We start from the raw sequence: 14,133 nt of genomic DNA, 5'->3' as shown, positions 1-14,133 counted from the left end.
TGGTGGGGGCAGCCCGGACACCACCCATGACTTGGCCAAAATATGACCTGGGGGGGAACAATAGAGTCAGCCTTGACCTTGAGTCTCAGGACCCAGTCTGGATTTCAGGGTCTGCCACTTCCTCTCTCCATGACTGGCAGCAAGGTGCTGCCTCTCATTGGGTCTCAGTTTCCTCATCTGTAAAATGAGGGGAGGGTTGGGTTTGATGACTTCAGAAGACCTAGACAGCTCCAGTCTATAATCCTAGAAACTCAATCAGGTCATGAAGAAGCATTAATTAGGTGCCTACTGGATGTCAGTGAAACAATCCTTATTTGCAAGGTCCTTATACTCTGATGGGGAGACAGCAAGTCCAACTGTAAGTCCTTATAGCATTAATATAAACAAAGACATGTAAAATAGCTACCTAGGAAGTAGTTTGGGAAGGAGACCACAAAGAGTCGGGGAGATGAGAAAGCCTCCAATTGGGGACTCTACTGTTACCCTTGGTTCCATCTACTTTGGGGAAAAACAACCACTTCTTCCAAAGTGGGGAGAGTTCAATAATCTAAAAGAGTCATGTAAAAAGGGGCTTTGAATATTAAGGCGGAGGAAACCCAATTAACTGGGGTGACTTTGGTGTGGTCATTTCCATTTTCTGGGCCTCAGTTCCTTCTTATGTAATATGGGGGAGTGGGCCTGCTGGCTTCTGAGATCTGGAATCCTAAATCTGAAACCTGGTTTATTCCATCGGAGATGGATAATTAGCTTAACTCCTACCCTGAATGAAGCCAGGAGAAACACATTAGGTCACGGGAGTCAAAGCAACCCTTGGAAAAAATCTGCCCGAAGCATTGCCACGGGAGGAAAAAACCCCATCATGCCCAGAAACCCTCCCCAGCCACATTCTGCAGGGCTGAACAACAAAGAAAACAGCGGCCTGGGTAACACCCTGCCCGCCACTGATTAGAGACAGGAAATCTGCTCCATGGTCCTGGACTCAGGAGGAAGGTCCCTCCAGCTGGCTCCCCGCCCCACTGCCAACACTGCTCTTGGGGGACATCTTTCAGGGAATATCCTGGAGTCGGACACTTTTATGGCAGGACGGCCAGAGGGGCAGTGGGACAGACTGGAAACACAGTGCTGCAGGATCCAGAGACCTAGACCTTTCTAGAGCTTAGTTCCCCCTCTGGAAAGGGGAATAAAAAAGAGTTGCTCAATCTGTCCTTTTTGCTCCACTGTGGTGAAGATGGATTTTGGAAGGTCTTTGAGAATGCCAAAGTGTTTTAATATCAAATTTTTAGAACACGTTTTTTCATAGATTTAAAGCTAGAAGGGACTCAGAGGCCATCAAATCCTTCCCCCCTCATTTTATGGATGAAAATCTGGCTCTTTTCATTCTGATGCCAGGGCTCTTTCCCTTACAGCAGGATCAGACACATTAGAACCAGGGTTGAAAGGGTCCCTTAGAGGCCAATGCTTTCATTTTACAGATGAGGAAACTGAGGATCAGGGATGGAAAGGAATTTGCTCAAAGTCACGGAGGGCTGAGATTTGAACCCTGGCCCAGTAACTCCCAAGTCAAGGCTCTCTCTAACAAACAGGTCAAGGCAGAAAGGAATGCCACAGCATCACAATCAAGAGTCCCAGACTGAGAGTATTCTCATGAATGTAGCCAAAGGCACGGTTCGGCATGTTTTGGTACAGCCACGTTCAGGGGGAAACTAGATGGAATTCCCCATTCCTCTCTGGGTGCTGGGAGGCCATAAATCACAGAGGAATTTATGTCAATTGGGGTGTTCCCAGGCGCCTGTACCCTAAATCTCACTGATGACAGCAGCAGATGCTCATGGGGTGAGGGCAGCCCTCAACCTGGAAAGCCTTGCTTTGGTGAAGGCCGGGCCAGCCCCTTTGACCAAAATGCTGACCTCGGGCCTTCACACGAAACTCCCATTAAATTTAAGAATGTCAGAGGGCAGAACCTGCAATGAGATTTAAAACAAAACAAACTTAGAATTAGTAGGCCCAGTAGCATAAATCTACCAATAAAAAAATGTATTTCCTACATTCTTGCTTGGAAGTGGGGGGGGGTGGGGGATGCTAATATATTCAAAGGCAGTCCCAAGGCTGCTTAGGACTAGACCCTGCCCAGGGAGGAGATACTACAAAGTAACCTATAGCTTGCTTCATTAGTAGCTGCCCCTGCAGGCCGGTTTGGAGTGGGGAGGACGGGCTAAACTTGACATTAGATACTGAAAGATGCCAAGAACAGACCCTTCAAATCGGGGACCACTGTGGCCAACATTCTTGAGCTCTCCAAGCCCCCTTTCCCTTCCCTCAAAATAGTGGATAATTATTTATAGCATCGTCTCCCGGGGTCTCGAGAAGAGGGTGCTGACTCAGCTTTCCAGCCTGGACTCTGGCCTCCTTAAAAGCCAGTGCTGTCTAATTGGTCATGGACGGCCGGCTTCTCAATCTGATCTGCATTTTCATGAAAGAGTACAACTAATCTAATATGGGGCTCGAAAACCATAACAGGAGTTGGCTGAACCACTGGGTTATGCAAACGACTCAGGACGAAGTCCAAGAGCATCTCTCGGCCACGACCGACAGAAAGTCCAGAGAAACCTAGCCCACTGACCACAAGCAACCATCATCAAGGGATCCCATCGCTGCTTAAGGAAATCATCCCCAAAATGTCTCATTTTGGGGATGTCCATAGAGCGAGGCAGTGGAGATTTCAAGATCAATGCTATCTGTAAATGAAATAACCCCTCGCTTCCCATTCTCCTTTCTACCTTCTCATATCCCCAGTTTCCTTCAAGTCAGAGATCCAACACGTCCCCCTCCTCTCTCATTTAATTGTTTTTGTTTTATTCTGACCTTAAAAGGTGGGGGGGAGTATTTCCATATACACATGAAGCAGCCTATTTCTGGGATAGCTTATTTTCTTTTAACATTCAACACAAAACTTGCAAAGTTATCCTTGCCTGTTGAATATGTAGAAGATGCAGTAAAAACAATAAAAGGTGAATGATTCTGTTTGATCCCCAAATTCCACTGTTAGCTATAGAGGGTTATTGAAAACACCAGCCCAGATACAAGTTTCACATCCAACACTGGTGCCGTAATGTACGGGGACACCAGGAAGCCATCAAGATGGATGAGAATGAGGAACACTAGGGAACTGGGGAAGACCGGATTGAAATCACAAAAATATCTACAAAAACAACCACAGAACCAGAAGAATGACAACTACAAGAGGACGGGAGACAGTGGAGAGAACACCGAACCCAGAGCCAAAGGACCTGTGTTTGACTCTTAGTTCTGTCTCTCATTCCCTATGTGATAGCCCCAGCCTCCCACTGTCATGCCTGGCAAATGAGGGGGCTGGACCACACGGCCTCCACATCCCTTCCAGCTCTTAGCCCTAGTAGCCTCTGGACTGCAGCAATGATCATATGAATGAGACCAAAAGGACCCAGATTTCCAGTGCCCTTCACATAGGCATCTACATCTCAGCATGTTCTTTCCCCTCAACCTCATTATCCTTCCAGTCTTCCTTGGTCATCCTTGACTGTTTGCCCACACCAGTCCCACCCAGACGGAGGAATGTAACTCCTCCAGCCGTAACCCAGCTGGCCTCCATCCCCTCCTCTCCTCACCCAGCACCTAGCCTTGCTCTGGTTCTCACAACCTGGCCTCCCTAGGACCACTGCACTCTCCACTGGTCTCTGCCTCTAGTCTCTCCTCCTCTACGCCTGCTCTCCAGGCAGATACCAAAAGGACAATCCTAAAATCGGGGTGGCAGAATTCACCTCCACTTAAAAGTTCTTGATGGTTCCCTAATGATTCAAAGACAAAAATGGTTAAACCTGATCCCCCCCCGCCCAGGTTGGACTCCTAGCCACCTTTCAAATCTGACTGGCACATGAAAAATCCTGTCTGCCTGTGTTTTACCCAAGCTGTACCTCCTGCCAGGAATGCTCTCTCCACTCCTCCCCTGTGCCTCACAGAATCCCACATTTCCTTCAAAGCTCAGCTAAGGGGTCACTGCCTACATGAAGCCTCTCCTCATCCCAATCCAAGTGCCCTCCCTCTCTCTCCAAGAATTTGAGAAACCTCAGTGGTCATCTAATCCAGCCTTTAGCCACACTAAGATATCAGAAAAGTGCCATCCCTGGATTGCCGAGGACAGGGAGCTCACCTACTCTGAAATCATTTTGTGTATACTCTAGTTTGTATTTCTTTATATGGTACGTCCTTCCCACCCCCAGTAGAATGTAATCCTCTTGAGGGCAGGGAATGTTTATGAAGAAACTACCTCTGTTAGAACACATTAGCACCTGCTCTGTTACTCACAATCTTAGAGAGTGACTTGCCCAAGGTCACATAGCCAACATGGGGCAGATAGGACTTGAATTTGGGTGAATCTGGTGACAAGATTGGCTCTCTCCCCACTACAGGACATCCCTTCTCATCCTTATTAATGAAATGCAATTACTTATATCCATTGAATAGAAATCATTACAAAACACATTTAATTCTCTAGATTGCTATTCAATTCTATACAATAAAATTTAAAATTAAAGACAACAACTTTCCTTCTTGTATCCATCTCCTGTATTTTTTCTACTTCTGACATAGTGGTTTCCCTCTGGAGTGTGGGCTGTCCAGGAGCAACATTAGGCAGGTCTAGAGGAGCCCCTTATCTCTTTTGTCCTCCTCCCAGAATGAGTGAGAAAGGACCCAGCCCAGGTGAGGACAATGAACCAGAACTCGGAAGAGTCTGTTACATGGAGGCAGGACAGAGGCTACATGGAGGGGCCTGGAAGAAAGGGGGCAGCAGGACTTATTTCCTGTGCAAAGGGTGAGGTGAGAAAAAGAAAGAAAAGAGAATTCTTTGAGCAGACAGGAAATTGCTACACACACAGCATATTATATGCTATAGAGAGAGGACTTTTTTAAAAAAGAGGTTTGTATACTGAGGAGCTCCAAATGTAGAATGAAGCATCCTTTATTCACTTAGCCTAAATTTTCTTGCTTTTTGTTTTTGTCATGGGGCTAATATGGAAATACATTTTGCCTGATTTCACATGCATAATTGATATCACGTTGCTTGCCTTGTCAACAGATAGGGGAGGGGAGGAGAAAATTTGGAATTACAATTTTTTTAAATTGACACTAAAATAAATAGATGATCAGAGGTGAGTTTTTTGTTTTTTTAAAGGAATTCACATCTCTAAAGCTGAAAAGAACCTCTGAAATCATCTAGTCCAACCCCCTTTCCTTTTACAAATGAGTAAACTGAGGCTCAGGGAAGTTAAGGGACACTTGCTCAAGGATTCAGTGATTGAAAGCAGAGCTTGAGCTCAGCTCATCTGGCCCCAAAGTCACTTTCCTTTCCCCTATACCATGCTTGTTGTACAGTCCTAGATCATGAGGTCTGAGAGTTAGAGCCAGAAGGGACCCTTCAGGTCTTTCAGTCCAGTCCGCTCATTTCACAAATAAGGAAACTGAGAGCCAGTAAGGTTGCATGAAAGTGAAAAAAACCAGGTCCAGAAATATCATCTTATGGTTCAAGAAAAGCAGACCTTATGTCACACTCCAAGCAAAGATGGAGAACCAAGGTCAAAGCCTCTATGCTTGTGACCTCAGACGACATGTGAGTGCTGCAGATGGGCAACCCCCCCCCATCTGTGGCATTTTCTCATAAAAGTTTTCCATTTTTAAGATTCATCCTTAAGACTCGATCAGTTTTCTCCCAAAGAAAAATGCTTCTCACAAAGATAACTGAGTCTGTTGGCTCCACTGATTATGAACCATGTCTCTTGGAGGACGAGATCCAACCAGGGAGGAGAGATGCGCAGACCTGCGAAGGAGGGAGTCAGACTGAGTGCTTGCCAATCAAAGTTTATTTTCCAAGTTCTGTGTTCCCAAGACTTGAGAATAGGAAGCTCCAATGATCTTTTAAAACTAACAGGGAAGAGGGGGAGAATTTTGAGTAGGAAAATAATCATGACTTACAAATTGCTATCCCAAGGAAGAGTTCTCAAGGTTCTGAACATTAAAAATTCATTTGTCTCCTGGGCAGGCTCCTGGGAGCTGTCTCCCCGATATGTCCAATGTTTCCAAGCTCAGATTTCTCCAATTGGCCTGAGTTTCTCCTAGTCTCTTGGGCAGATTTCATTTTCAGAAAAGTACTTTTCCCTTCCTTGTGTCTCATAGAGGAGATTTATAGGCCTTTTCTTATAGGAAATGAAGCAAAAGAATCCTTCAAGGTCACCCGTACCAAGCGTACTGAGTACCTCCTACAGAAGGAGATTTTCATCTCTTTTTTTAAAATTCCATCTTAGGTAACCATGGGGTGGAAGCCAGATTTCTATCTCTCACATGTACATTTGATTCCTGCTTGGGTTGTTGGCAGTCGGATTCAAAAAACTGGCTATTCCTAGTGTCCAGGATGTCTTAAAGCCGGCAGTATTGTCAATGGGCTCCAAAAAGTCATGCCCTACCCCCCATAATCCCCCCAACTGCACATATAGGCACCTTTACCTTCAAAACTAGAAATCAATGCTCTCCCTGTCAAGGAAACAGACCACAATGGAAAGTATGCAAAGAATGCACAGTTGTTTGGGGTTTCCAGGTTTGATGGGGGGAAAATGAATTGTAATGAGGACAGCCAAGAACAGTCAGTTCTAGGTACCAGTCAGTGCGTGATGGTAGAAGGAGAAAGCCTTGCCACATCTCCATGGGGAAACAGATTGGAAAACAAGAGACCTAACAGCTTCATTGGCTGCCAAACTTCCAAACAGACAGCAAGTTTCAATTACTGATCATTCAATGCCTATCATAAGCAATAAATTAATATGGAAAAAATGCATTCAAAGTCTTTGCAATTACCCCAATCGGGAGGTCACATCAAGGATCATTCTTTCATGCCTCTAAAAACATCAGGTTTCTTTCTCCAAATGGACACAGGAAAGCTACTCAATGAGAAACACCACCACCACTAGCAACAATAACAAGAAAGTCTTTGGAGTCTGGACCCAGGATGTCATCCCAGATGGGGAAACTTCCTTTACTAATGCTGATCGACACCTGTTCCTAAGCTTCCAGTCTTGGAGATGCATCTGGGGTCACAGGAGATTAAGGGACACAGCTAGTATGTGTGGGAGGTGAAATCTGAACCCAGGACATCACACCAACCATCTTATAGCTGACATATAAAGCACTTTTAAGATGGCAAGGTCCCTTATGTGTTTAGTGCGGCCAAGCCTGGAAGGTGGGCATGACAAGCACTATTCTCCCCCTTTACAGATGTGGAAACAGAGGTTGGTGAGATCAGAACCCAGTCACAGGCACATGACCAGTGAGTCTTTCCAGACTTCAAATCCAGGGCTTAGTCCTCCATATCTCCTGCTAGCTTTGAGTCACAGTCTAAAGAAGTCCAAAAACCTGGCTTCAAGTCCCACCTCTGTAGACAAGTAACTCACACAACTTTGGGACTCATTTCTCTCTACCGCAAAATATAAAAATTGGGTCAGATGGCCAATCATAAGGGGCCTAAAGGGCTGGAGGGAGAGAAGAAGGAATTCTGTGAGCTTCCATAGAGCAGCCCATGAGAGTGGAGTTGTGTGCGGTTACATAGAATGTCTGAAGTCTATGGGAAGAGTTGCTGAGGGTCCACAAGACGGCCTGAAGTCAAAATGGAACCTTTTTTAGCTCTTCCACAGAAGAGGGAATTCTATGCTGCTTCCAAATACAAAACAGCAGGCCATGGAAGCCTGGGACAAAGGCGAAGAGATATTTGACCTTCACAAAAACAAAGTTTTAAAATTTAAGAAAAACTTCCCAAACTCCCTCTGTGGCTTGTGATTATTTATGCCACCTCAGAGCAAAGAGAAAAGAGGGAAAGGGCATCAAATTCAGAGAGCACAAAGAAAGCCCCTCTGTCCCCCAAGCTGGCTTCTTGGATGATAAATAAGAGGGCTGGTTGGTCTCCAACCCCCACTGGCTTTATAGGAGGTGAGATCCTTGTTGAATTTAATTTGCCCGGATCTGCTTTTATTACGATGAGCCTGAAGACAGCAATTACTGGACATTTTAGACTTATTATCAGTCTATTTTTGCTGCTTGGTTTGTTTCTTGGTGTAAGAAAATCAATAGGTAATAACCTCAAATATAATTAGGCCTGCCAGGGGACAACCATCTTGTCTTACTCACATGATAAAGAGGAAGACATTGACTTAGGATGGAAATTTTTTATTGTAATTGGGCCACAACCCCAAAATATGGTGGGGGGGGTTCTGTTCTGTATTTTTCTCCTCCCCTTGCCTCTATCTCATAGCATGAAGGCCTGAAGTCCAGGTTCTTGAACTGCGGTTCAGATATGGGTTTTTAAAAACCATTTTGATGAGTGTATTTCACCATTAATGGTTTCCTTCATAATCCTCCTATTTTTTTCATATGCATTTAAAGGACATCTGCTGAGAAGGCTGTGGAAGCTTCCCCAGAGTGCTCCAGGGCCAGGATATTGGTCCAAAGTATCTTCCACTTTTAATGGAACCACACAGACACACAATACACCTGAATCTTGTTTATATGACTAGAATGAGCCTGGGCACCCTGGAAGGATGGAAAGGTTCATGGAATCATCCAAAGAGGAAGAGGCCTTGGAGACTACTGAGATGAGGGGGGGAATGAGGCTCAGAGAGGAAGAAGTGGATTCTAACCCAGGTCTTTTGACTTCCACCGCACTACATCCTCCTTCCTGAGCTAAGCCACATAAAATAAGCTTGGGTTGATTCTGTTCCTTCTCTGCAGACTGGACGTGGGACCAGAAAAGTTGGCAGAAGGATGGGGAGATGAACAGGATGAAAAAGAGGAGAAATCCAAGGATGATGGAGAAAGGGGGCAGTAAATGATCCCTTCCCCTCAGGTACCCAGCCATACAATATCACCATAATCACCCTCCTAAGACCATAAATGCCCCTGCTTTTGGTTCACCCTCCATTGCTCTGAGTGCGAATTGAAAATGGTGTGGGCTGGGGAGGCTAGGTAGTGCAGTGGATAGAGCACCAGCTCTGGAGTCAGGAGGACCTGAGTTCAAATTGGGCTTCAGACACTTAATAATTACCTAGCTTGGGCAAATCACTTAACCCCATTACCTAGCAACAAAAAAAGAAAGAAAAGAAAATGGTGTGGCCAAACTTAGACCCATTCCTGCATCCACGGACCAGTCCACAGATAACATGGCCACAGCTCTGGGCCAAGCCTCCCTGGACCAGAGACCTCTTGGAGATCAGGTGGTTGAGGCTTGCTGTCTGGAAGGCAGTGATGCTTCTGCTTCCTCAGCATCCCGCCTCTCAGGCTGCCAAGGACCACATGCCCAAGAACTCTCTGCACTGTTTTCCAGGAACAGCAGGCTTTAAAAATAAACCACTTTTTGTTCGTCACAAGATTTTGTTTGTGGGAGGACTTTTGATGATGATGCAGGAGCGAGGGAGAAGGCTGTGGGAGGGAGTCGGGTCCCGTGTGTGGGTTTGCACACGTGAGTCTTATTGGGGGAACATTTGTCACGCCTTCATTCTAGAAGAAGATGCACACACGTATGTCTACACACGCATAACATAGATGCCTACATAGGCATGTTTATACACCTGTGTGTAAAAATGAACATGTATGTGTACCGTGTAGGTCTATTGTGTATATGTGTGTGTGTGTGTTGTCTATACAGGTGTGTGTGGCCATATGGGTATGTGTGTATCTATGCAGGTGTGTGTGTATGCATGCAACCAGAGAGGAAACACCATCCAGGTAATTTAACCATTCAATCCAATTTAAATATCAGTTAGGTACTACCAAAATGCAAGGCTCTTCACAAGGCCTCAGAGACACAGAGGGGACAACGGGGCAAAGTGGTCACCCTGCCCTCACGGGGCCAAAGGCCTTCTGGAACTTCATCTTCATGGACGTCATTGGACAGCGCTCCCATGCCCAGCAAACTGCTCGAGAGCAGGACCTCCACTGGGGCCTCTGCATCTCCAGTGTCTGGCAGGTTGGCAACAAGGCAGGCCAAGAATATTTGTTTTTGTTGTTAAGTCTCTATTAACCAACACCTGAGGTAATGAAGCTTTCACCTCTTATAATGAGCTTCCCTCTTTGTTCACACTTCTCTGGCTATCTAGAATAGTTGTAGCAGAGTCTCTGGCAAAAGACAGAGGGAGAGATGGAAACTCCAAACCCAGTCCTACCCCAGGGGCAGATAGCAGCCCCTGCTTCTGACCCTCCAAGCTGCCTTGTCCCTCTCCTCATTTTCCAGCTTTTCTTTGCTTTTTTGCCTTCTCTCCCAGAATGATTCTACAGAGCCAGGGCTTGCTTTCTGAATGGGACAAAGAAGGGAAGGCTCCACTTTATGAAGAACAAGAGAGGAGATCTATGCAGATCATTAGGCCTCAGTTTCTTGATTAATAAATTGGTGATAATGAAAGTAACATAACAATTTAAAAAAGCAACCACTAATAAATTTCACCAACATCTTTCTCTGATCCCTCTCTGGGTAAGTGGCAGAATCCCTCTGAGCCTCAGTTTCCCCATCTTTAAAATGGGGGAAGGGATGACATCTGCCTCATAGGGTTATTGTGAAACTCCACTGAGATTCTATTTGTAAACTGCTTTGCAAATCCTAAAGCTCTTTCTAAGTGGCAGCTTTGTGATTATTCTCATTATCATCCTTGTCATTATTGTCATTACTGTGACTAGAATCAATCTAGGGACTACCTTGGTGCTGGGGAATGGGCCCTGCAGTTTAAGGGGAAATGCTAGAGAGAGGGGCTGCCCCAAGGAGGGTGGCCAGATAGTGAACAGCCTTGGGGCACTGTCCTAAGAGGACTCTGCAAAGGAAGGAGGGTTGCTTGGGCTAGAGAAGGCCCAGGGGAGCCAGGCTGCCTAGTGAGAAGAGGTGAGATCTGCTCCTCTTGGACCAAGATGCAGAAGAAGCACCACGGGTGGGAACTCCAAGAGCTCGGTGTAGGGTGAATCTCTGGGACTCCTAATGACCAGCCCCATCCCAAGGGGAATGGGATGCCTGGAGAGGCCCTGCCAGCCTTCACCCAGGTGAATCAAGATGGCAGATATACCTTTTCCTTAATGGTTTGGATGGTGTGGCCACTGGTGTGGCCAAGTCCCAAATTCTTAGATTCTTGACTCCATAGAGAAGGCTCTGGCATACCAGGTTATCCTCCATGGAAGGTGGAGGGGGAACCCTGCATGAGGATCTCCCAGCTTGCCCAGGTACAGATGGACTGCCAACCATACCACGGGGAAAGACCCACCTCAAAGAGACCGAGGTTCTATTGAATTGTTCTTGTTCGGTCACATCCAACTTTTCTGGACCCCCTTTGGGACTTTCTTGACTGAGATACTAGAGAACTTTGTCATTTCCTTCTCCAGTCCTTTTTACAGATGAGATAACTTGAGGCAAGCAGGGTAAGTGACTTGCCCAGGGCTACCCAGCTAGTAAGTGTCTGAGGCCAGAAGTGAACTCAGGGAGATAAATCCTCCTGATTCCAGGTCAGACCCTCTATCTACTGCACCATCAGACTGCCCTGAATTACTGATATATAACCAATAAGAATGAACATGAGATGACTCTAGCCCTTTCATTTGACAGATAAGGCAACTGAGGCTCAAGGAAGTAAAAGTGGCATGCCCAAAGTCCCAAAGGTAGGGAGTGGCAGAGCTGGGATTTGAACTCAAGATCTGTGACTCCAAGTTAGGGTTCATTCTACTGTACTACACTGCCTCTCAATGGTGAGACCAGTTGTCATTCTAGAGGACAAAATAATTAGCCAAAAGCTTCTAAGATATGGTGAAGGTAAACTGCTTCAATCCAAAGTCAATCATTCAAGACAACTGACATTTTTAGGGGCCTTCTCTGAGCCAGTCACATGATTATGATTCTACATTCCATCACAGTCCAGTTTCTCCAAAGAGAGAAGGGGAGCCTACCATTTGTCTGAAACTTCTCATACCAAAAGGCCGTACCTTGTTCCTCATCTCAAATACAGCTATAACATATGAAGAGAAGAGAAACATTGCTATTTGCTGGTTGGGCTTTGCCATAAATGTCTAATGTAGGGGTGGGGAACCCCAGCCCATGAGCAGCACTGGCCTGGCATTGCCAAGGCAACCTCAGGCAGGACTCAAGTTCAATAAATCTAAGGACTTTCTAGGGGTGACTTAATTAAATTTTGACCAAATATAGCCTGAGAATAATGTTATAAATATTCCAAATAGCCCTTGCCAGGTATCAAGTTCCCCATCCCTGGTCTAAGGGAGGAGGCTGGTCACTTTGGGAAGATGTTGGATTCTTACCCTTGGAGGGATTCCACAGAGGATGGGCAGCCACTGGTCAGGGAAGTGGTTCTAGGTCAGACTGGATTTTCCAATGAGTTATAGAAACAGAAAGGTCATTAGATTCAACATGTCCAAAAGGTTTGTCCAAGGGCATCCAGGGACCAGGATGACTTGAGTCAGGAGACACCTGAGATCTCCTGAAACTCAACGGAGCACGAGGACACAGCTCCCCCTCCCCCATTACAGTTACTAATATTAATCATACTCCCCTTATACATTAATTAAAGGGAAAAACTAAATCAAGGTAAGATCAGTGCCACTGTCATTAGAAGTGGAAAATGTGCGGGTATCCCAGGACTTCTTAGGGCTCAGAATCACCTGGATGCTTTTACTTATCAAGGTCACTTTTGTGACCTCACGAAACCCTGTCAGAAATGACTGATACCTAAGGAGACAGAACCATCCTGACTTGGGCAAGGTCCCATGACCAGTATTTGGCAGCATCTCTGATTGACTTTGATTTCACCCCAAGACCCATGTGTTTGGGTCTCACCCGTGAATGTGGCCTTGTCACTCAAGTCTTTTCAAGACTCAGTTGCCCCCTCTATAAAATGAGAATTTTTTACCTGTATTTTGGTATAATCGATTCCTTTATAATCCTGTGTATTTTATTTTATGCATTTAAAAACATGGCTGTGAGTAGGGGTCTGTAGGCCTCATCAGTCTGCCAAGGGGTCCCTAATATAGAGTTCGAAGACATTAGCAACCAACTAACCCAATGTTATCATTTTATAGATGGGGAATTTGAGGCCCAGAAAAGGGGCATGTCAGTCACATAGGTAGGAAGTGGCCGAGCAGGATTTGAAGCTGGTTCCTCTGACTCAAGTCAAGAACCTTTGATACTCTGACCACATGTGGTTGCCTCACCAAGTCTGGTTGGCAGGTGGGAAGCCCAGAATTCTTATCAATGGAAACTGTTCTCACTCATCACTTCTCCCCATCCAGATACCATCACCCCAGCATCCTGAAGGCAGGCATCCCCCATAGCCTCTAAAATCACTTACCCCTCTGAAATTCCAGCCTTTAGGGGAGGGAAACATGGAAAAGTTGTTCTGCCTTGCTCGCTTAGGCCTAGAAGAGAAGAAAGAAGAGGTTGGTTGATTTTCCTCTTCCCCAGGAGGAGTTTCCCAAGGGAGGAGACGCATCCTTACGGGGACACAGGTTGATTAGATGGTTTAACTTTTCTATGCTCTGGCTCAAGAAACCTAATGCTTGCCCAACTCCCCTCCTTCCTGGCTCTCTCTCTCTCTCTCTCTCTCTCTCTCTCTCCTCAGTCCCTCTGACTCTTACTGTTTCTCTAGATGAAAGATGACTTCTCCTTGACTCCCAAGAAGGGAAGCCAGAAACTTGATGAGAAGAGTCTCTACCTTCCCAAGAAAGCCGGGCTCAGGATAATGGCCCAGATGGAGACAGAGAGGGTGTGATGGGCTCTGGCTCTCTCCTCTTCTCTCTGCGTCTCTCTCTCTCTCTCTCTCTCTCTCTCTCTCTCTCTCTCTCTCTCTCTCTCTCTCTCTCTCACACACACTCTCAATATTCCCCAGTGCCCCAATCACCTGATGTTTACTCCTTCCAGCTCAGCCCCAGTCTCTTCTCCTGTGGCCTCATCCACACCTCACACTTGATGCTTGCTGGGGTCACAGCTAAGGGGGGAGAGGGGCCTTCCTTAAGGCACGTGTCCCTAGGTCGTTCATGGGATCATGTAGCCAATTCTCAGCTCTCTGCCTTCCCTATCTG

The 14,133-nt window shown here is 46.0% G+C and overlaps 1 protein-coding gene across 3 annotated transcripts in view; it reads right to left on the bottom strand.

The window, feature by feature from the left end:
• The window catches only part of ARHGEF3 (Rho guanine nucleotide exchange factor 3), a 281,901-nt gene that overhangs the window by 185,587 nt on the left and 82,181 nt on the right, over positions 1–14,133 (bottom strand). For all 3 annotated transcript variants that reach the window (XM_074199129.1, XM_074199130.1, XM_074199131.1), the window contains one exon: positions 13,404–13,470. In XM_074199129.1, the coding sequence (XP_074055230.1) occupies positions 13,404–13,470 (67 nt within the window). The remainder of the gene's footprint in view (positions 1–13,403; positions 13,471–14,133) is intronic.

This window comes from Macrotis lagotis, chromosome 8 (genome assembly GCF_037893015.1).
Source record: "Macrotis lagotis isolate mMagLag1 chromosome 8, bilby.v1.9.chrom.fasta, whole genome shotgun sequence".
Lineage (NCBI taxonomy): Eukaryota > Metazoa > Chordata > Mammalia > Peramelemorphia > Peramelidae > Macrotis > Macrotis lagotis.
The sequence above is the reverse complement of the archived record's forward strand: the minus strand, read 5'-3'. Positions and strand labels throughout refer to the sequence as shown.